Raw genomic sequence first — 25,088 nt, 5'->3', positions numbered from 1 at the left:
AATGAGAAGGGGAACAGTCAATGCAGGGCTGAGGATGCTGTACTTAAATGCATGCAGTACACAAAACAAGGTAAATGAACTTGTCATGCAGATTGAAAGTGGTAGGTTTGATGTATTGGGTATCAGGTTGACACAAAAATGCATCAATATAAGGAATGTGTGGCATGTTTACAAGGTGTTTCGTTTGGGAGCAGCAGATGGTAGAGCCTGCTAGGGAACAAGCAATTCTGGATTTGGTGATGTGTAATGAGGTAGACTTAATTAATGAGCTTAAGGTGAAGGAACCTCTCGGGGCAGAGTCCATAATGTGACAGAAATCACCCTGCAGTTTGAATCACCCTGCAGATGCTGGAATCAGATGTAATGGTATTAAAGATGAGGAAAACTAACTATAAAAACATGAGGGAGGAGCTGACCAGAGTTGATTGGAAGGGGTGCCCAGCAGGGAAGACAGTGGAGTAGCAATGGCATGGGTTTCTGGGAGTAATTCAGGAGACACAACAGAGATTCATCCCAAGAAAGAAGAAAAAATAACATACTAACGGTAGCAAGAGGCAAACATGATTGACAAGGAGAGTCGGGGACAGCACAAAAGCAAAAGAAAAATCATACCATGTGGTGACAATTAGTGGGAAGCCAAAAGAATGGGAGGTCTTTAAAACTAGCAGAGGGTCAATAAGTAAAAAAAGGGGAGGTAAAGAAAAATGAGAGTAAGCAAGGTGTGAATAAAAACAAGATTTATTTTAGATATTTAAAAGTTAAAACAGAGGCAGGAATGAACATTGGACCACTGGAAAATTGAGCCTGGAGACATAGTTATGGAGAACAAAGAAATGGCAGAGGAACTGAATAGCTGCTTTGCATCAGTTTTCACACTGGAAGACACCAGCAGCATACCAGAGGTTCAACAGAGTCAGGGAGCAGAGGTGAGTGTAATGGCCTTCACTAAGGAGAAGGTGCTGAGGAAGCTCAAAGATCTGAAGGTGAATAAATCACCTGGAACTGATGGACCACAGCCCAGAGTTCTGAAGGAGATAGCTGAGGAGATTGTGGAGCCATTAGTGGTGTTCTTTCAGGAATCACTGGAGTCAGGAAGAGTCCCTAAGGATGGGAAATTGGCTGTAACACTCCTACTTAACAAAGGAGGAAGCAGAAGACGTGAATCTATAGGCCAATTAGCCTGACCTTGGTTGTTGGCAAGATTTCAGAGTCCATTATTAAGGATGAAATTGCAGAATACTTGGAAGTAAGTTCACGGCATAATAGGGCTGAGGCAGCACGGCTTCATCAAGGGAAGGTCATGCCTGACAAATGTGTTCAAATTCTTTGAGGAAATAATGACCAAATTAGACAAAGGAGAGCAAGTGGATGTGCTCAAATTGGATTTCCAGAAGACTTTGACAAACTGCATCACAGGACCTTGCTAAATAAGATAAGAGCCCATGATGTTAGGGGCAAAGTACTGGCATGGATAGAAGATTGGCTGACTGGAAGAAGGCAGATGGGGGTAAAGGGGGACATTTTCAGGATGGTATCCGGTGACTAGTGGAATTCCACAGGGTCAGTGTTGGGACCACAACTAAGCACGTGGGAAAGCTGCAGGAAACCTTGGACAGGCTGGTAGTGGAATACATTGTGGCAAAAAAGTATGGTTATGCACCTTATAGGAAGAATACATATGTGGACTTTTTTCTAAACAGTGAGAGGCTTTGGAAATCTGAAGTACAAAAGCATTGGGGAGTTCCTTGTTCAGGATTCTCTTCAGGTGAACATGCAGGTTCAGTTGGTGGCTAGGAAGGCAAATGCAACATGAACAGATATTTCAAAAGGGCTCAAATACAAGAGCAGAACTGTTGTGCTGAGACTGTATCAAGCTCTAGTCAGACCACATTTGGAATATTGTCAGCAGTTTTGGTCTCATGTCTAAGGAAGGATGCGTTGGCACTGGTGAGAGTCCAGGGGAGCTTTACAAGAATGATCCCAGAAATGAAGGGTTTGTCATATGAGAAGTGGTTGAGGATGGGTGCATACCCAATGCAGTTTAGAAGAATGAAGGAGAATCTGATTGAAACTTAGAATACTGATTGGCTTGGATAGAGTGGAACTGGAGAAGATGCTTCCTCTAGCAGGAGGGACTAAGGCTGAAGTGTACAGCCTCAGGGTGAAGTGAGGACCTTTTAGAACTGAGATATCTCAGTGAGAGGGTGGTTAATCTGTGGAACTCAATGCCACAGAGGCCAAGTCATTGAGTGTATTTAGGATAGAGATTGACAGATTGTTGATTGGGAAGGGGATCATGGTGAGAAGACATGAGAGTGGGATTGAGAAACATATCAGCCATGATAGAATTGTGGAGAGAACTTTATGTACTGAATGGCCTAAATCTGCTCCTATATCCAATGCCCCTTTCACTAAACCCTATGTTCCCCAACTTTTCTGGTTTGTTGTATGTGTCCTCCTTGCATTTATCCACATCTTTAGTGGACAAAAATCTTGCAAAACATTCTGCAGAAGTATAATTAGATAACAATGGACATGAAGCTGAGGATGGGGTTATTCAACGTGTTGACTAAAAGCTTGACCAAAGAGTGCCTGCCTGCGCCAATGCAGGCCACAAAGGAGGGCAGAATGTGGGAGAGTGGAAACATTTCAGATAGTGTCTGGCTTAAATAGCTAAAAGTTAAAACATTCCAGTAAAGGAAGTAGGAGATGTGTGCAACATGCACGCTTCAATGGAATTGACCTCTCGTTGGAAGTACAATTGGAGAACCACTGAGGTACATGGGATTTCTTTTTGCAAGTCATGGGCAGTGTTTTGTACGATATGTTTGCATCAATATTTCAGTTCCATTTTTTTGTTTGAATAAACCACATATATAAATGTTGCAACACGGTTGTCATAACGGTTTATTCCATTGTGAAATCAGAAACTGCTTAGGGTAAAGGAACCTTTAAGAAAAAGCTCTGTAATGTATAGCTATTTTGTTACTTGTCACTCTTACATGAGCCAAATAATGTGATTTATAAGGTGTGGGTTCAGGGTGTGAATAAAGATTTGAACTTCAAGACACAAAGAACAGTGGTCTTGCATCTATTGTCTCTTATACACCCTACTTCATGACATTCAGTTAAGGGGATGAGTAATAGGCACTAGTTCTGTTCCTAATTGATTCTCTGCTCAAGATGAATTCAACCCCAATGTGAGATTAGAAAATCAATACAGAAAACTGGATATCTGTTGCATAATTAAATGGGAAAATGAGCTTGCTTGCCTTGCCTGGTCAGAAATCTAGCAGATATGTTTGTTTGAATGACGGTTCAATGCTTTCAAGATTTGACATGTTTGTAGACTGCAGGGAAAAAAACAAACAAAAAGCAATTTAATAAAAAACGAAAGAACTGCAGATGCTGCATAAATCAGAAACACAAAGAGAAATTGCTGGAAAAGCTCAGCAGGTCTGTTAGCATCTGTGAAGAGAAATCAGAGTTAATGTAATCAGAGTAACAGTTCTGAGGAAGGGTCACTGGACACGAAATGTTAAGTCTGATTTCTTGCACAAATGCTGCCAGACCTACTGAGCTTTTCCAGGATTTTTCTGATTTTGTTTCTGAAAGGAAACAAATCATGACCAATAAATGGACAAAAACTAGAGGATTAGTGGATGGCAATCATTCTCCAAAGTACCACCAGAACATTACCTGCCCCATCAGGGGCCTGAGTATTTTAGACCACTGCTACACCATTGTGAAAGATGTCTATCGCACCATCCCCTGCCCTCATTTCGGGAACTCTGACCACAACGTCATGTTTCTTCTCCCAGCTTACAGGCAAAAACTCAAGCAGGAGACCCCCTTGCGGTTACAAGTCCAGTGCTGGTCTGAGGAGGCAGAGGATCAACTCCGATGCAGTCTGGAATCGGCTGATTGGGCCGTGTTCAAACAGGCCACAGGTACCTTGGACGAGTACGCCACCACCGTCACAGACGTTATCAGCAAGTGTGTGGAGGACTGCATACCGAGGAAGTCAATCCGGGTGTTCCCCAACAGGAAACTCTGGATGAATCAGGACTTACAGAAGGTTCTAAAAACCATTCATGAGCCCTTTAGATCAGGAGACCCACTCAAACATAAGGAATCTAAGAATTAAGATAGCCAAGGTCCAATAAGAATCCAAACTAGACACTCAGACAGACACGCGACAACAATGGCAAGGACTGAAGACATCACAGGTTGTAAAAAGAGACAGTGCAAGATAGCAGATGATGACACATCCCTCACAGATCATCTCAATGCCTTCTATGCTCGCTTTGAGCAGAATTTCAGCGGAAAAGTAACACCTATTCTGCCAAGTCCTGACGAACCTATTCAAACAGTCACTTCATCAGAGGTCAGATCAGTTTTCCTTCATGGGAATCCAGGGAAAATGATGGAACCAAATGGAGTACCAGGTCTGTACTCAGAGCATGCACAGATCATCTGGCAGAGGTCTTCTCGGACTTCTTTAACCTCTCCCTGCAGCAGGCCACTGTCCCTGCCTGTTTCAAGAGGACCAACATTATCCCTGTGCCTAAGGAGGCTCATACAAGATGTTTCAATGACTACCGCCCAGTGGCCCTAATTTTGGTGGTCATGAAATGCTTTGAAAGGCTGGTCATGGCATTAATCAACTTCAGTCTCCCCACCACTCTTAACCCTGTCCGATTTACCTATTGGACCAAGGGATCCACATCAGATGCCATGTCATTTGCCCTTCACTCCTCCCAGGAACATCTTGACACCAAGAACAGCTACGTAAGAATCCTACTCATTGACCACAGTTCAACCTTCAACACTATTATCCCTGCGAGATTGATGACTAAACTGAGTGACCTCGGACTAAGCCCCACTCTCTGCAACTGGATCTTCAGTTTCCTGACCCACAGGCCACCAATTAGTAAAGACTGGGGACAATATTACATCCTTACTAACACTCAACACTGGAGCCCCCCATGGGTGCGTACTCAGCCCCCTACTGTACTCACTGTATAACCCTGACTGTGTCGCCAAATACCAGACGAATGCCATTTACAAGTTTGGTGATGATATCACCATAGTCGGTCGAATCTCAGATGGCGACAAAACAGACAACAGACGGGTGGTGGAACACCTGGAAAATGCTGCACTGAGAATAACCTAGCTCTCCATGCCAGCCAAATGAAGGAACTCATTATTGACTTTCGACGGGATGTTACTCATGCCCCCCTACACATTAACAGCACAGAGGTGGAATGAGTGAGAGTGTCAAGCTCCTGGGAGTGGTCATCCACAACAAGCTTTCTTGGACTCTTGACATGGACACACTGGTTACAAAGATACAACAATGACTGCAGATGCTGGAAATCAGGTTCAGGATTCGTGGTGCTGGAAAAGCACAGCAGTTCAGGCAGCATCCGAGGAAAAGTAAAATCGACATTTTGGGCAAAAGCCCTTTATCAGGAATACTGATAAAGGGCTTTTGCCTGAAATGTCGATTTTACTCTCCTCGGATGCTGCCTGAACTGCTGTGCTTTTCCAGTACCACGAATGCTGACACTGATTACAAAGGCCCGACAACGTCTCTTCTTCCTCAGACAGCTGAGAAAATTTGGCATGATGGCAAATACCCTTGCCAACTTTTAAAGGTGTACCATCGAGAGCATTGTGTCTGGACGTATCACTACCTGATATGGCAACTGTACCATTCAAGATTGGAGACGGTTACAGAAGGTGGTGAACTTGGCCTGGACAATTACAAAGGCCAACGTCCCATCTATAAAATCCATCTACCAGGTCCGCTGTCAAGGAAAGGCTGCCAACATTCTCAAAGATTCATCCTGACCTGGCATTGCTTTTCTACAACCTCTGCCATCAGGGAGAACGTACAGAAGCTCGAACACACTTACCAGCCAGTTTCGAAACAGTTTCTACCCTACTGTTGTTAAAATACTGAATGGACTCACAAACACTTAACATTCGTCTGTACCTGTGTTTTGATTTTTGCCGGGTTACCTATCATTTACTTATCTATGCTATTTAACTCTGTGGTCTGCCTATATTGCTTGCAAGACAAAACTTTTCACTGTGCCTCTGTCCACTTGACAATAAATTCAATTCAATTCAATTCAATTCTCTCCAAATTTGCTCTTGAAAAGAACCACATGGAAACTAGCCTTCAGATTTTTCTGGTTTTTGTACTTGGCGATCTTTGAAGCCCATGCTGCAACATGATGGTTCAGTGGTTATCGCTGCTGCCTCATAATGCCAGGGACCTGGGTTTGATTCTACCTTTGGGTGACTGTACAGTGTCCCCGTGTCTGAGTGGGTTTCTTCCAGGTGCTCCAGTTTCCTCCCACAGTCCAAAGATATGCAGGTTATGTGAATTGGCTGGGCTAAATTGCCCACAGTGTCCAGGGATGTGCAGGCTAGGTGTTTAGCTGTGGGAAATGCAGGATTACAGGGATAGCATAAGAGGGGAATGGTCTGGTTGGAATGGTCTTTGGAAGATCAGTTTGGACCTGATGGGCTGAATGGTCTGCTTCCACATTGTAGAGGTTCTATGAGCGCAGTAATATAAATTCCACATGAAAAGAGTGTTTCGTCATCTTCTGGCAAAGTACATCTGACACCCTTCCCCTCATAAAACATGAGACAGGGATGGACCCAAACCTGCTCTTCATGGCTGCACTAAAGTGCATCCTAAATGGTTCACATTGTACTTCCTGGGTGAAGATGTGTCTCACACACAAATGTCTTCATATGAGTCTCTTGTCCAATAGTCACTTCCTGCGCACTTACTCTATCTTCAGGATGTTTTGGCAGTTTACAAGTGAAGGAGATACACATTATTGGATCACCCAAAAGGGGGACCATTCCTCATGGGGATAGTAGAAGGGGCAATGAAGTAGGTTACCTGTTTACATAAAAGGCAACAGTCAAGGGAGCAGCAGTGATAGCATTTCCCAAAAAAATTGTTCATGAGACGTGGGAGTCTCTGGCTGGGCCAGTGTTTGTCGTCCATCCCTAAGTGCTCTGGGAAAGATGGCGAGCTGCCTTTGTGAATTTTGAAGGAGAACATGGGTCTGTTTATGGAAAGTGGGAATCGTATTCGAGGTAAAGCCTGAATCCTTACCGAGTCAACTTGTTTTCAAGAATTAATTGAGCTTCAAATCAACAAAGTAACACAGTTGATATTAAAAATTGATTTAGTCTAGGAATATTAATATCATAAATATTCAGCTCATCTTCTGGGATAGAAAATCTATCAATGCTATTTGGTGATTCCTAAAACAAAGGGACATAAAATGCTCTCAAAAACAGCTTTTACCCAGAAATAAGCAAATAATCTTTTTCAAGAAAGCTGATGCAGCAATCTCTACAATGAATTTTGTTGTTAAACTAATGAAACTTCCATCAACATCGCATAGGAAGCTGCTCTAAACCTTGTATCTGCTTACATTGAATTAAATTGTGTAGCAGTTAAGATTCATATTTATTTCATACATCACTCTAAATTACTCTTCAGTCTTCAGATACAGTTCTACAACAAAGCAGGTAGAATCACAGAACTGTACAACACAGAAGTGGTCCTTCAGCACATCATGTCTGTACTGTCAAAAATACACCACTACATACTGAGTTTTAAATTACATATTGATATGCAATTTTATGGACATCAATAAAATATTATCTATATCGAATCATGAACAGGTCCATACTTCGTATACATTGCCTTGCATGTTTCATACATCACAACAATGACTCCAATTTAAAAATGAAATTCAATTCACTGTAAAACATTTCAGAACAGCCTGATGTTTCCATAACTTTTCCATGTGCCAACTTGGGTTTTCCTTAATAATTTTGCTTCCCTAGTACTTTGCACCAAATAATCAAAGGAGATTGTCATTTATTGCCCAGCCAAGGTCCAAATGGCATTGGTGAATTTCACAGTTAAAAACCACACCTTGGGTTTATATAGTGCCTTTAATGTTGTAAAACATCTCAAGATGCGCCAGAGGAATCTTATTGTTATAAGTGTTGATACCAAGCCACTGACGTGTTTAATGTGGCAGGTGACTCAAAGCTTGATCAAAGAACTAGGTTTTCAAGAACATCCCGAGAAAGGAGAGGGAGGTAAAGAAACAGATTTATTCAAGGAGGAAATTTCAGCATTTGTGGCCAAAGCAATGGACACCAAGGCTGGCTGTGGTGCAACAATTAAACGCAAGGATGTGTAGGCCAACATGGAGGAACATGCATGTGTGAAGTCGGAGAATAAAAGCAAAATATTATGGTTGCTAGAAATCTGAAATAAAACAGAGTGCTCAAGAGGTTCAGAAGGTTTGACAGCATCCATGCAGGCTCAATAACAAAGTCAGGGTCAGACCTGAGAGAATGCTTAACGAAAAATATTCATTCCATTCTCTCAGTCATATTTGCTCCTATGATGCAAACCTCCATCAAGGATCCTTAACGTGCCCTGCCTTTTCCTGCATTGCTATGAGACTGGAGTCACATTTAGGCCAGACCAGGTAAAGATGGCAGATTTCCTTCCCTGAAGGACATTAGCTTTTATGACAATTGACAGTGGCTACATGATCACCATGAGCCCAGCTCCCTACTCGAGACTTTGTGGAGTTCAAATTTCACCATCTGATGCAGTGGAATTCAAACCCATAACTGTACAATATCAGCACAGGGTTCGGGATTAACCCAGAGAAATTTCTAATGCACCACTGCCTTCAAACAGAGCAGTACCTAGAGTCCAATTTGAGTGAGCTTCCCCTCATGCTTTACATCTATCGCCTTTCTCCTGTCATGCAGGCACACAGTCGCCCAATTAAGGAAGGTACACTTCCTTTCACAGCTTAATGCATAATCTAAACAAAGGAAAGATCTGTAAGAGACTTAACTTTCACTGTCAAATGAAGATTTTTTTTTGCTGCCAACACTGTCTCAGAGTAGCAGAAATTACCCCGAGAAATGTTTTTGAAGCATTTCTCTTCAGAACACATCAAGCGCATTGGCAGTTTCACCACGTCCAGCTCAAGGCAGTGAGGATGCTTAAAATAAATAATTTTACCAGAGTAGTACAATGTCAGTTACATAACTTGTATCTATTTACAGCACAAAAAATAAATTACACCCGTCCTTCTTTGTGTTAAAAATAAATTAATGGGATCTTAAAAATCTGTGTTAAGATATATCACAAAGATAGAACTCATGTCCAGTTCTGTTGGACTTCTGTCACAGAAGCCCACAACAATGGCTTACAATAAGGCTCTGGAGAATCTGCTTTTTTGACCTGACTAGTTGTTCAAATCTTTCTCCGGATAACTGCCAGGAAGCTGATTCTCTAGAGCTTGACACAGACTTACAATAACATAAGTATTGGAAGATTTATTAACCACCATCGAAGAGACGATTGCTCTGATATTGAAAAACATGTAACTCTTGTCCCTGTTAATTTATCGACATTTCAAATCTTAAATTTCATATCGGTATTACTTTGCTCCATATATCCATCAATGGTAAAATTAGATATATGCCTTTGCACTATTTAAGGTCTCTTCATGCTGTAGACTATCACAGTCCCTATTGTGCCTATTGAGAACACTTTGGGTCAAGAAAAAGATATGTAAAATATCCCTGACTGAATATACACTGTCAAGCAATGGAAGCTGTTGTAAGAAATAAGTCAATAGTGATTTAGAAGAGGCACTGGGGACGGTTCAAACACTGCACAAAACCCTTCTGGAATCTTTTTGATTCCAGAACTATTAAAATTACATTTCATTCAACACATTAAACAATTTGTGATGTGTATATTCTACAAACGTCTCAAGAGTCAGCTGTTTTGACAGCTTATTGTTAACTTTATATATTTGTGAAGTCATACACCGGGCTCATCTTAATTCTCATTGCCCTCAGAATACAGTGAGAGTCCAACGCATTAAGGAAAGGTAGATACTTTCTGCCTTTCATGTTCTGATGGTTAGTTACCATGAGCATTCATTTCAAAGAGATGTCTCACCACAGGCAGGCTGGTGTTTGCTTCTATTCCTAGGTATGTTTCAAACCTGTCATTTCAGTGGGTGAAGAATGTTTCAGAACTGCAACCATTCAGAAAAGCCCTTTGCCCAAGATGTAAACATGAGCGAACAGAAAAATTAACAAGCAAAGTAGCATTGAAAGTTTCTAATTAGTCAAAAGGGTAATAAATGCAGGAATGCATAACAAAGCCTGAATCACATGAAGGAATAGAAATAAAAAACAAAATGGGAAATGCATTGATCTGTGCAGGGGGAAAGAAAAATCTCTAGCTCAACAACCTCTTAAGAGCAAGAAGGATAAACAACAAATGCTAGCCTTGCAAGAGACTTCCATATCATTAAAACCTGAGTTGTAGTTTACAAGATCAAATTCCTTCCTGCCTCCACCTCAGGGATAAAGCATCAGGGCAAGTCAAACCAGCAAAGTTCAGCCATGAAAATCAACTGGTCAATTGACTAGAGCAGTACAAATTGCACCAAAGTCAATTGACTGGAGGTGAAATCTGTACTGCTCAGGAAGTCACACTTCAGAGAGCTGCTAGCCTGTCAGAGATTCCGAGGGGACAGAAACGGGCAAACAGGCAGACCCCCATCCAAGATTTTAACATTTCCTCATCTCCATCATCTTCAAACCCGCTAGGTTGTGCTATATTAAATCCAGGCCTCTGTATGGGCTAAATTGATCGTGTACAACCATTGCAGAGAGAAGCCACACAGGGTCTGCTTTTTCAAGATGCATCCAGTGGGCTTTCAAATGTTATGTTTGCAAATACCCAGCAAAACCCACACACAAAAAAAAGGTTAGTAGGATGAGGCATTTAAAAATCATTTCCACAGTAAGAGGAGGCAAGGAGACAGGATTAACAAACCTTTGTGAATCACAATCTATTCAATGATATTTAATAGAGGATTACAGAATTGTGAAGTGTGTCAAAAGACAAAAGATTATTTCCTCTGGTTAGCGAATCATTAATAAGGAAACCTAAATCAAAATTAGAATGATGAAACAGGAAACAGAAAGATTATTTTAACACAGTCTGATCAGAGTACACAAGGCATTACCATGAGTTAATCAAAGTTATGACAGAGCAGAGACAAGAACATCTTTTAGAACTGAATTGTACAAACCTGAGAAAACCAAAATGTATTGAACAAGAAGAAATTGCAGAATTGAAGTGGGTAGATATCAGGTTGGTTCAGTTAAGGAAGCAACAGGAGAAGGATCATGGGGACAAAACTCTCCCTTCAGTGCTTTAACTTCTATCCTCCTACCACAAAATAATGTCTGTGCATTGATTAAAAACAAGAACAATCTGTAGCTGCTGTTTCTATAGCTGGGCTGAGTAACTTTAACTACAAGTATCATAAAACACATTTTCTACTTCATTAAATTAACAAAACAATAAAGTGGTACAATGAATAACTTCAGCACTTGAAGCAATAACTTACTTTTTCTTCCTGTATTCATTATTTATGTTCTGGATATACTCATGGCAAATCATCATTGCCACTCATATCATTATTGAAATGGCCACTTTACAGGATTAAAACCCATTCTGATTAACTTTCACCCAATGTGCTCATCGTATATTCTGTGAAAGTAAACACAAGGAATGATTCCACTCTTGCTCTGAATAATGATTTTCACCACTGAGGTAGGAAACTTGAAATTCACAGTTCAGCATACCCCTCTCCTTTAACACAGTCCTCGCTCACAATATTCTAATGCAGGATGGATTCAGGCGGGACACTTCCTGAGGCATTTCAGAGATGGTCACGGAGAGGGCTGATCACTGAAATGAGCTGGTTCACAGTCATAGTCATACAGCATAGAAACAGACCCTTCAGTCTAATCAGTTCAAACCAAACATGTTCCCAAACCAAACTTGTCCCATCTGCCTGCACTTGACCCATATCCCTCCAAACCTTTCCCATTCATGAACTTATTGTTATGAAGATGTGGGTGAACTATACCTTTTAAGAGAGTTAAAAGCTAGCAGTGACAGTGCCAAGCGTTCTCAATAAGATACAATGTAATATGTGCTCCAGCTACTGGGTTAGCTGGTTGTCTGGAAACAACAAAAAAAATTGAATTAGGCCAAACAGTTTACATTAAACCCTGAGAAAACACCAGTTTCCAATCAAGTTTGAATCGAGTATATTGACAATCTTAACAACCAATGATGCTCTGGGATCTCAGACCAGGGAAAAATTGAACGGTTGGGAGGAGAACTACCAAGCCCCGGTGGGTAAAAGACTGCCTGAAAAATAACTCTCTTAAAAGTACTTTTTTCTATCAGAAACTTGTGAAGCAGAAACCTAAAAGAACAAAAGGAGACACAGGAAGATACAAATTGAAAAACCGAACGCTGCCTGGTTATGAGATAAGAAGTGTTGTTTTGTAAATCTTAATTGAGTTTTATCAGACTTGTATTATAGAAGTGAAGGTAAAAGATGGGTTAGAGTAAGGACTTGTACATAGTTGTTAGTTAATTATTCTCTGCAATACTTTCAGAAATAAAGATTTTTTTAACTTTAAATAATTCTTGGCCACCCAAATTTTACAGTTTACTGCACAAGGTAATTCTTTTCTGTGTTGATGGTTTTAAATTAAGCAGGAGAGTTTATCCTGAGTCATAACAGTTTGAGGGCTTGGGTGCTCGATCTGAATTGGTTTAGACAGATTTGAATAGATTTTGGGGTATGAAAAATCCTAGCAGATTTAAAAACTTGCAGGTTAGTGTTCCAGTTCCTCAAATAAACATAGGTGAGACAATTTGTTTAATTTTGGTGACTTGTGGTTGATTAATGTAAAAGTGAGAGAAATGGCTCTTAAAGTTGCTAAAGAGGTTCTGGGATTTGAAGACGATTCTCAAGAAAGTTTAGGAGGAAAGAAAAAAGGCCATACTTTAGAATTAGCAAATAAGTTAGATTTGGGTTTAACCAAGGACAAAAGTAAAGCTGAAATTGTAAAGGGAATTATTCAAACACTTAGGTGTGTCAGTGAAACAAACAAATGCAGTCAAGGCAGAAAAACTTAATTACAATTGAGGAAAATGGATTTAGAAGATAAACAAAGAGAGAGTGAGGAAAGAGAGAGGGAGAGAGAAAGGGAAAGAGAGAGAGAAGAAAGAGAAAGAGAGAGAAGAGAGAGAGGAAAAGAGAGATAGAGAAGGTTCTTAGCTAAGCAAAGACAGAGAGAATAAAGGAAGAAACAAAAAGAGAGAATTTGAACTTGAGAAGTCATGACTTAGCCAGCAAAGGTAACAGGATGGAGATTAAAAGGGAAGGTAGCGATATATACAAATATATCAAAACTCTGCCACAATGGTGAGAAAGATGTTGAAGCGCTCCTTATTTCATTTGAAAAATTGGCGAGGCAGATGGAGTGGTCCGAGGATTTATGGGTAATGCTTGTTCAGACTAAACTGGCAGACAGAGCTAGTGTGGTATTCCCCACACTGTCAGATGAGGGATCAAGAGATCATGAAGAGATTACACAGGTTATTTTAAGTGCTTATGATTTGGTACCAGAAGCATATAGGCAGCAGTTCAGATGCACAAAGAAGGAACCAGGTCAGATTTACGTTGAGTTCAAAAGAATTAAACATAGTCATTTTGATCAATGGGCGTACGCTTTGAAAATAGATAGGACATTGGAGGATCGAAGAGAGATTAGTCTGCTGGAGGAGTTTAAAAACTCACTTCCAGAGATGGTAAGAATTCACGCGAAGGAACAGAAAGTTCAGGAAGTGAGAAGGGCAGCAGAATTAGCAGATGAATACATGTTGGTGCATAAGACAAACTTCCGGTCAGAATTTCGTCCCGTAAAGGACAGAAGTTGGGGGAAGGGGAGATCCTACACTATGAAACAAAGAATAGAGTGCACTGGTAAGAATTTACCACAGGATAAAAAAGAAGCCCAAGAGGGTGGAAAGGAGGTGAAAGGCCTCAGGTGTTTCCAGTGTAGTAATGTGGGACACATAAAGCCAGAATGCTGGATATTAAAGAAAGGCACTGTGGGAAAAGATGTAATAAAAGAAGCTAAGTCAGTGGCATTTGTGAAGGTAGTAAAGGAGACCCCAAGAAGAGCCGAGGAGCTGTAGGAGAGTGCGAAGTCGAAGCAGGGGCTGGGTAGGGAGTTAGTACCTGATCTCTATAAAGAATTCACCTCTGTAGGTAAACTTTACTCAGAAAGAACACGGGGAGAAGGACAAGAAGTTATAAGTTTGAGAGATTCAGGATCTAACCAGTGACTGATAGTAAGAGATAAGCGAATATGCACTGTTTCTGATCTGTTGCCCGAGAGTGTGGAAATTTAAGGGCTAGATGGACAGAAATTTAGCATTCCCATATGTAAAATCAGGTTGGAGTGCCAATTCAAGACTGGGAAAGTTACAGTGGGAGTGATTGACAGAGTGTCAGTTCCAGGAATTCACTTTGGCAGGATCAAGGTGGGAGTGAAACCCTATGTTGTGGAGAAGCCCAAGGAAGACCAAGAAGCTGAGGAGTTCAAACAGAAATATTCTGGTATTTTCCCAGACTGTGTGATAACCAAATCCCACTATCATAAGTCACAGCACAAAGCGAAAAGTGAAGAGAAAAATGAAGGAGTTGAGGTTCAGTTTGAAGTAATGGTGCAGGAGAAACCTGAACAGGCAGAGGGTCAGACAGACGTGTTTAGTCCTGAAAGGCTAAGAGACTTGCAACAGCATTACAAGACAATAAAAGATATATATGTGGAATGCGTACTCTGAAAAGGAGGCAGAGAATATTCTGGAGAGCTATTACCTGAAAGATAGAATCCTTAGGTGGAAATGGAGACCACGGCAGGTTAGTGCAGAGGGGAAATGGGCTGAAGTGCACCAGATTGTGACGCCAGTAGCATTCAGACAGGAGGTGTTATGGGTATTACATCAACTACCTGTAGGAAGTCACTTAGGGGTACAAAAGACTCAGGCTAAGGTACAAAAATATTTTTATTGGCCTGGATATGGTTAACTTTTGCCGTACATGTCATACATGCCAAATGGTAGGTAAGCCATAGGTGGTAATAAAGCCAGCACTTTTATTGTCAATTCCCACATTTGAAGAACCTTTCACGTGGGTTTTAATTGATTGTGTAGGTTCCCTCCCAAGAACTAAAAGTGGGAACCAGTAGTTTTTAACCATAATGGATGTGTCTACCAGATTTCCGGAGGCAATTCCATTACGGAGTATCAAGGCAATAAAGGTAGTAGAGGAGTTAGTACTTTCTTCTATGGCATGGGCTACCCAGAGAGACTCAGTCAGACCAAGGATCAAATTTTACTGCTAGGCTGTTTAAGGAGGTTATGAATAGCTTAGGCACACTGCACTTTAAATCCCGCGTGTATCAGCCTGAGTCCCAGGGAGCTTTAAAAAGGTGGCATCAGACCTTGAAGACCATATTGAGAGCACACTGGAATGATTGGGATTAAGGCATCTCATTCATATTATTTAGCATTCGCAATGCCCCAAGTGAATCTACTCAGTTCATTCCCTTTGAATTAATATTCGGTCATGAAGTGAGAGGCCCTTTGAAATTAATTAAAGAAAAATTGACAGGACTGAAGTTGGAGATCTTAGATTATGTATCGGAGCTGAGGGCAAGATTAAACTGAGTAAGTGAGTTAGCTAAACAGCACCTTAAGAGGGCACAGTATAGAATGAAGTAGGTGCCAGATAAAAGCTCTGAGACGCGAACGTTTTCCTGAGGGGATGACGCGTTAGTACTGTTCCAGTGATAGGAGTTCCCTTTGAAGCCAGGTTTAGTGGTCCCTGTTATATTGAGAGAAAGTTGATTCAGGTGAACTATTTAGTAAAGATGCCAGATAGAAAACAAAGGTATCAAGTATGTCATGTGAACATTTGAAACCATATTATACTAGAGACAATGACGTGGAGGAACAGGTTTTAGTTATTGTCCTGCAGAGTGAGGAATCAAATCTAGATGATATGGATTTTGAGGTGCCTCAAAATAGATTAAAAAATAAAGAAGTCCTTGAAGAGTGGGATATGATTAGATTAGATTACTTACAGTGTGGAAACAGGCCCTTTGGCCCAACAAGTCCACACCGACCCGCCGAAGCGCAACCCTACATTTACCCCTTACCTAACACTACGGGCAATTTAGCATGGCCAATTCACCTGACACGCACATCTTTGGACTGTGGGAGGAAAACGGAGCACCCGGAGGAAACCCACGCAGACACGGGGAGTACGTGCAAACTCCACACAGTCAGTCGCCTGAGTCGGGAATTGAACCCGGGTCTCAGGCGCTGTGAGACAGCAGTGCTAACTACTGTGCCACCGTGCCGCCCACTAATGTTAGTAAGCTATCAGTCTCAGGAACATAGAACGCAATTGAAAGATTTGTTACTGCAGTATAAGAGTCAGATGGGGAGGAGAAATGCTACTTTATATGAAGTAGGCATAGGAAATACTGCTTTGATAAAACAACACCCTGATCAGCTTAATCCTCTCAAAGCCAGACAGGTCTAGAAGGAGGTCGAGGCCATTGCTCGAGGAGGTCATTATTGAACCAAGCAATTGGAGTTCGCCGATTGTCTTAGTTCCCAAATCAGATGGGACTCAATGATTCTGCATGGATTATCGGAAGGTCAATGCTGTTACAAAATCATATTCATATCCAATTCTGAGATTGCAGGACTGTATCAAGAAAATCAGACAAGCCAGATACATTACCAAGCTGGACTTAATGCCTGGTTACTCGCAGGTATCTTTATCGGAGATGGCGAAAGAAATTTCTGCATTTGTAACTCCAACTTACATTGGTGCCCTTTGGAATGAAGAACGCGCCCACCACATTCCAAAGACTCATGAACAGAGTTGTGGTTGGGTTAACCAACTGTGCAGTCTATTTGGATGCTGCAGTGATGTAAATCCTGGAAAGATCACATGGTACAGTTGGCAGAGGTCTTTGAATGACTGCAAGAAGCAAAACTGGTGATAAACTTAAATAAAACAGAATTCGCAAAAATAAGGGTGATGTTCTTGGGACATAACATTGGTCGTGGAAGGTTGACCCCACGGAATGCAAAAACGAAGGCCATCGAGGAATTCCCATGACCAACCCTGAAGAAAGCGGTGCTTCGATTCTTCAGACGCAGCGGATTCTATCGGAAAATTGTTCCAAACTTCAGCAGTGTAGTACCACTGTTAACAGAATTGCTGAAGAAGAACACGTTTCAGGAGACAGAACCATGCCAGCAGGCAGTTGACTATATGAAATTGATATAAACCACCAAACCAGTTTTAGCTACAGCAAGACTTTCAAAACCTTTTAAAGTCTTTAAAAACCTTTTAAAGAGGATGGGATTGAACTGCCAGTTGGTTACTTTTCGAAGAAGATCAACATCCACCAGAATAAATACTCCACAATCGAAAGGAACGACTGAGTTTGGTACGGGCTTTACAGCATTTTAATGTGTATGTCACGAACAATATGTCAGAGGTGATTGTGTACACTGACCACAATCTGCTTACATTCTTAGAACGTTTTAAAGATAAGAATATGAGACTATTTCTTTGGAGTCTTATGTTACGGACTTTTATTTTAAAATCATACATGTTGTGGGCCAGAAGATGTAATCACAGATGTACTATCGTGGATTTAACTGATAAGTTTAGATGAGATTTGTCTTTATTTATGTTTATGCAGGTATATGGGAAGAAGTTAAGGTAAACTTAATTAAAGTTATCTGCATGTTAGGGAAATGTGTTTTAAAAGGAGAGAAAAAAATGAAGCCATCTTTTCAATTTGATTGTTCATTTTTTCTTAAGGGGGGTGTTATGAAGATGTGGGTGAACTATACTTTTTAAGAGAGTTAAAAGCTAGCAGTGACAGCACCAAGGGTTCACAATAAGACACAATGTAACATGTGGAAAGTGAGGTCTGCAGATGCTGGAGATCGGAGCTGAAAATGTGTTGCTGGAAAAGCGCAACAGGTCAGGCAGCATCCAAGGAGCAGGAGATGCGACATTTCGGGCATAACGCCGAATCTCTTGCTCCTTGGATGCTGCCTGACCTGCTGTGCTTTTCCAGCAACACATTTTCAACAATGTAACATGTGCTCCAGCAACTGGGGTAGCTGGTTGCCTGGAAACAACAAAAAAACGGATTCAAAATAGGCCATTCAGTTTAAATTATTCCCCGAGAAAACACCAATTACCAATCAAGTTTGAATTGAGTATATAGACAATTTTAAAAGCCAATGACACAATTCGATGCTCTAGGGTATAACACCAGGGAAAAATTGAATAGTTGGAAGGAGAACAGCCAAGCCCAGTGGGTAAAAGACTGCCTGAAAAATAATTCTCTTAAAAGTACCTTTATTGATCAGTAACCTGTGAAGCAGGAACCCTGAGAAGAAGAAAAGGAGACACAGGAAGATCCAAATAGAAGAACCAAAAGTTGCCTGGTTTTGAGATAAGAAGTGTTGTTTTGTAAATCTTAACTGGGAGTTTTATCAGACTAGTATTACAAAAGAGAAGGTAAAATATAGGTTAGAGTAAGGACTGGTGCATAGTTGTTAGTTAATTATGCTCTTCTTTACGTTAAGAAACAAAGTTCTTTATTTTAAATAATTCTTGGCCACTCAAATTTTTACAGATTACTGCACAAGATAAATCTTTTCATGTGTTGCTGGTTTTAAATTAAGCAGAAGAGTTTACCCCGTGTTGTAATATTATCCAAATGTCTTTTAAACATTGTAACTGTTCAAATCCCTGATGAAGGGCTTATGCTCGAAACGTCGAATTCTCTATTCCTGAGATGCTGCCTAACCTGCTGTGCTTTGACCAGCAACACATTTGCAACTGTTCAAATCCACCATTTTAACCGGCAGTTGGTTCCACACACGATCCACACCCTGTCTAACAAACTTGCCTCTTTGTGAATCTCATATTAAAAATATGCCTTCTTCTGTGGGAAAAGATCTTTGCCATTCATACTGTTTCGACCCTCATGATATTCTAAACCTCAATAAGGGTCACTCCGCAGCCTTCCACACTGCAGTGAAAAAAGTTCCAGTCTCTTTATATCTCTCAAACCCTCCATTCCCAGTAACATTCTGGTAAATCTTTTCTGAACCACTCCAGTTTAATCATTCCTATAACAAGCCAACCAAAACTGGACACAGTACTCCAGAAGGGGTCTCCTCAATGTCTGGACAACGTCAACATGATGTCCCATCTCTTGTATTCAGCTACGATTCAATGGGACTTTGTACCAGTTGTGTGAAAGAAAGAATGATTGACCCTTTCCTTTCAGCCTTTTCATATTTCTACTCACACAATTGGAAATAATTGCCCCTTGCATAAGTAACTGTGGGTAATAAAAGCTGGCGTTGGCTCGCATCCCATGTGCAACTGACTTTAAAAAAAGAGCAGAGTTCAAAAGCCATGCTGACATGAAAAATAAATGTAACAATCTGCGAGATTCATACTCAGATAACCCTGAAAGCAAATTCTGATTTATGAAGCAAAAGCAAAAATAAAACAGAAATTTCTGGAAAATGTCTGCAGTTCTGGCATTTATCAAACCTACTCAACAGTTATAAATCACCCTCCTCCCCAAGTGGGCCATCTCTTGTCAAAACAAATACAAGCATTCACTCACAAGATGAAAGACAACTAATCCTTTAATTGCCTCTTAAGACTGTAATTCAAACATGAACTCAGTTCCTGCTGAGATAACTAGTTGAGGAGACTTTGAAACTTCAGTCACGCATTCATAATAGGCTTAGCTGTAATAACAATCACTGGGAAACATCAATAACAAAGTCAATCGAAACTGCAAAAACAGATGGGTTGTTTCTGCGTGAAACAAGGGCTGTCAATTAAACACATACCAATAATAGATGTCTCCTTTTTATTTGAACTGAAAGTTACAGCCTTAGTTTGTGTCAAAATAGTGAGGGATTCCAGTCACTTCAGATCATAGTACTTAAATACATTTTATCTGTTCTTCAATAACATTTCTATCTCCTCCATCAAATCATGATTCCCATGCTTGCACTTGCCATGCATTTCAAATGGCGCTGCTTAATTTGCACTTTGTGTTTGCATGATTCAGTGTCTTATCCCCTTCCCTATGTCACCAAAATTGCAATTTCCTGAAAATGGGGACAGGGTCTTCAAACTTTGCACCTGCTGACCAATTTTAAAGGCCTCCAGCATTGTGGCGAATCAGCAAAAATCCACCCCCATTGTTTTTCCGTCTCAGTTCATTTTCACAGCTTCACTTCATTTCATAAACACAGTGAAATCCCTCACCTGTGATTTTTAATTCAGTTGTTCTTCGCACCAGCTTGTTTTTGTATTTCAATTCACAGGTGTAATTCCCCAAGTCATCCTCCTGAACCTCCTGGATTACAAGGGTGTTTCTCTTCTGCAAAATTGTACTTCTCCATGATTTAGGCAAACATTCCTAGAATAACATGGGATTAATAAAGAACCTTTAAGAAGAATATCCATTAATTTTCAATTAAGTATTATAGTTCAACAGTTTTTAAATTGCTTTCTTTGTCTCCAGACAGCCCTGTCTTGTAGCTTACTCATTTGAGAAGAATCTCTACGTACAGTCATTCAAAATGTGCCAACATTTGCTTGTTTCCCATTGTCCGATTTAGACATTGAGTAACTCCCCGGATTATGCATTTTCTTACAAGTCAACGCAAGTTCACTGCAAATTATGGCACGGACTTCTTCCAATACATAATTTTGTTCAAATCTCTACCTGACCCACTTCAAAATACTGAAGGAGTGTGATTCATGCCAGACTAACTCGCCAAAGCAGTGAACATTGCTAACATATCCTTTTCATTCAGTAACATACCGCAAAATGCTCCAAACCCACTTAATCACCTCAAACGATTCATATCCTGATAATCAACCTCACCTTTTGTCAGATAAGTATCCATTTTATTAACATGCATCAACTTTGAATAACTTTCCATCATTCACAGTTTACAAAGGAAATTCCGACAAATCACTGACCATGATTATCTGTAAACATCCTTCATCCTTGCAAATAATTTCAAAATGACATCGGTGATGTCCATTTATTTTTCAACAGAAGGACATCAGTCAATTTGTCCCTCAATCAGTTTTTTCCTGTGTAAGATCTAACATCAGTTCATTTCTCCAACCTTTGTAATCCAGTTAGAATTACAAATTGCCAAAGAAGCCATCAGGAACTGATTTACCTACTTTGCAGCCTCACATTTTTGTTACTAGCCAAACCTTCCACTCTTTCACTTTTTTCAATTGCAGGTACAGAAGCCTGGTTCCCATGACAATATGCATTATCTTATGCCTCCATACTAAAATGCTTGGTCCATGTACATAAATTTTTCAAATCAACTGGAGCATTTTCCATTTCTTCTTTGTTACATATTTAATCACATAGATTAGCACAGTCAGCAGGTTCTCACAATAACTATTCTCTGTAAGCAATTTCATAGAATCCCTACAGTGTGGAAACAGGCCCTTTGGCCCAATATATCCACACCGACCCTCTGAAGAGCAACCCACCCAGACCCTACCTTATTTCCCTGACTAATGCACTTAACCTACACACCCCTGAACACTATGGGCAAATTTAACATGGCCAATTCACCTAACTTGCACATCTTTGGATTGTGGGAGGAAACCGGAGCCCCTGGAGGAAACTCACGCAAACAAAGGGAGAATGTGCAAACTCCACACAGACATTTGCCCAAGGCTGGAATCAAACCTGGGTCTCTGGCGCTGTGTGGCAGCAATGCTAACCACTGAGCCACTGTGCTGCCCTAAACTTTGCAGCTGGTAAAGAAGTGGATGGAAAGAAATGCCTTGTGAAATTTCACTATTGAAATATTATTGATGTGTTGGCAAATTACCATCAAGGTTACTTTCCATTGATTACTTAGTTTAAAAAGATGAGGTGCAGACCTAATTTATTTAGTAGAATTACATGTTATACAGCACAGTATTAGCTCAATCAGTACAATATGCATTTACTTAATTTCATGCAAATATCCTCCCATCCTTTATCATCTAACCACATCAATATCCCCCTTAAATATTTCTGCCTTATGTACTTATCAAGCTTCCATTTAAATCAATCTATAATAGTCCCTAATTAAATGTTGAAGGCTCCTCAAAAGACATTTAGAGACAAACTCCCGTTTCTAACACTTTTTTTTGTTCTTAGATACAAAATGGCAACAAAGTTGGAAGCAAAACGTCAAACTACATCTGGAGTACTGAGTGCAGTTTAGGTCCCCTTTCTTGAGAAAGGATGCAACTGCATTGGAAGCAGGTCAAAGAAGGTTCACTCAATTAATTCCAGAGATAAAAGCGTTGTCTTATGAGGAATGATTGAGCAGTTCAGCCCTCTACTCATCAGAGTTTTAAAAGAATGGGAGAAGATTCACTCGAGGTTGCTAAAGTGGATTGACGAAACAGACATAAAGTGGATGTGGGACAATCTAAAATGAGAGGTCACAGTTTTCGGATAACGGGTAGCAGATTTAAAACAGAGATGGGGAAAGAAATTACTACTTTTAAAGGGTCATGAGTCTGTGGAATTCACTCCCCTAGAGTCTGGTGCATGCCAGGACTCTGAATAAACGTAAGGAGGAGATGGAGTCACTTTTAAATAGTAATGGGATAAAGTGTTTGAGAGAGTGGGCAGGGAAGTGCAGTTGAGGCTAACTGGTGATCGGCCATGGTCATATTAAAATGGTGGAGCATGCCTGAGGGAATGAATTGTTTTATCCTGCTCCTAGTTCTTACGTTTGTAAAACTGTACTTCCCCAGAGTCACTTATAGCAGTTAAAGACACAAACTGGAACGGGAACTGTCAACATGGAAATCTGTGATGGTAAAGCAAGAACAAAATCATAGTTAAAAATCACACAACACCAGGTTATAGTCCAACAGGTTTATTTGGAAGCAATAGTTTTCGGAGCGCTGCTCCTTCATCAGGTAGTTAATGGGGCAAAGGAACAGCACTCTGAAAGCTAGTACTTCCAAATGAACCTGTTGGAGTATAACCTGGTGTTGTGAGATTTTTAATGCTGTCCATCCCAGAATCAGAACAAAATCACGACAAGAAAAGCAAATTTGTGAAAAACAAGTGTGCACTCTATGGTAGACTTCCCGGATTGTGCAGATTATGAAATGTTAAGAAAATTAATAACCTTAGCAAGAGAAATGGACCAACTGGCCTGATTTATGAAACAAAAGAATTATCTATATTACCTTGTACCAAACAATATCAAGATCTTGATTTTCTGTGATGAAGTCTTCAATATCTGGGCAGTGGATTTCTTTGCTTTTTGTAATTTCAGCTTTCTCTAAATGTCGAATCATACTGTTGTAGCAAAGTCCTGAGTCATTTTCCGCCACTGTCAAGGACATTGTCACCTTCATACAATACGTTGAGTTTCTGCAACATGAGAAACATTTTCTATTCTTAATTTCATTTCAGGCACCTCAGAATATTAAAGAAAAACAATAAGAAAATGTATTGATTCTTGGCAGGATGCCATGTGGAAGTAAACAGAGGTACTCAGCCATACCCAACATTTCAAAGAAGCTTCAAATCAAGAACAGAACCCTGAATTTGGCAACTTTTTGTATTAACAAAACTTAAACAGAAATACTTTTTTGCAATCCTTCTGTTTTGCTGGCTCAGAATAAACAAAGCTGTATTCTCCATAATGCTAGCTGCTTGTTTCAATCAGGCTCCTGTGTGCTTAATATATGTAGCTTTGAGCTGTGTACCTGCAAGTCCAACTAATAATTTTAAAATGTGCAATGTGTAGCATCTCGGAATCTTCCATAAGTGCAACCTAATAGCATAATCACACCTCATGATGGACAAGGTGGCCTGAGGTTTGCAGGCTTGGTTATTTGAGTATGATCACAACATTGTCTGCTGCAATCAGTCAAAACAATGATTGCTACTGTGGATATATTTTCAAAGTAAGGCCTGGTACCCTGCAGAAAGGAACTGTCCAGGCATTGTATTGATGCAAATAAACAAAAGATTGGGAGATACTGTTTCCTCTCACATTCCCCATGATATGTCAACAATTACTTTCAACTTAAACAAAATCTTTGGGGTAACTATTTCCCAGTGTTTTCTTCAATGGCAATGCCTTGACCACAGTCCATATGTCAAACAATCAGCAGCTTATTTCTTATGCAGAATAAATTGTTGTTCCCTTTGAAATGTGGTAATCTTGCATCCGTCCTGTTGACTCCACAATGAGAGTTTTAATAATGTCTGTTTTGCAGCAATATGCAAGTTCTGTACTACTAAGTGACTATTTGAATACACTGCCATTTATTCTCAGATCAGTGCAATAACTTTTTTTTTCACTCAATTATCGTAGGCATTGCTGGCGGATCAACACTTAATGCCCGTTCCTAGCTAATCTCAAGAAGGTGGTGGTGAGCTGCCTTCTTGAACTGTGGCAGCTCATGTGTTATAGGTTGACCGAAAATGCCCTCGGTGATACGAAAGAAATGGCAATATATTTCCAAGTAAGGATGGTGAGAGGCTGAGAAGGAAACTTGCAGGTGGTGCTCCCATATAGCCATAGACGCTTTAGCCTTTTAAATGTAAGAAGTTGTGAGGTTTGGAAGATGCTGGCTAAGGATCTTTGGTGAGCTTTTGCAGTGTATTTTGTTGATTGTATATACTATTGCTGCTGAGTGTCAGTGCTGGGAGGAGTGAATGTTTGTGAATGTGGTGCCAATCAAGCAGACTGCTTTGTCAAGCTCCTTTAGTGTTGTTGCAGCTGCACTCATCCAGGAAGTGGGGAGTATTCTAACACACTCCTGACTTGTGTCTGGTAGAAGGTGGACAGGCTTTAGGGAGTCAGGAAGAGGGTTACTCACTACAGTCCTAGCCTCTGACTTATTCTTGTAGCCATTATTTTTGCATAGTGAGTCCAGTTAAGTTTCTGGGCAATGGTTACC

General features: G+C 40.4%; 1 protein-coding gene across 1 annotated transcript in view; it reads right to left on the bottom strand.

The window, feature by feature from the left end:
- il1rapl2 (interleukin 1 receptor accessory protein-like 2) overlaps positions 1-25,088 on the bottom strand; it is a 496,025-nt gene that overhangs the window by 419,443 nt on the left and 51,494 nt on the right. Inside the window, exons 3-4 of the mRNA XM_060832313.1 lie at positions 23,361-23,547; positions 20,388-20,541 (exon numbers count right to left, since the gene is read on the bottom strand). Of these exons, the coding sequence (XP_060688296.1) occupies positions 20,388-20,541; positions 23,361-23,547 (341 nt within the window). The remainder of the gene's footprint in view (positions 1-20,387; positions 20,542-23,360; positions 23,548-25,088) is intronic.

This window comes from Hemiscyllium ocellatum, chromosome 11 (genome assembly GCF_020745735.1).
Source record: "Hemiscyllium ocellatum isolate sHemOce1 chromosome 11, sHemOce1.pat.X.cur, whole genome shotgun sequence".
Taxonomy (NCBI): Eukaryota; Metazoa; Chordata; class Chondrichthyes; order Orectolobiformes; family Hemiscylliidae; genus Hemiscyllium; species Hemiscyllium ocellatum.
This window is presented reverse-complemented; position numbering and strand designations above follow the sequence as displayed.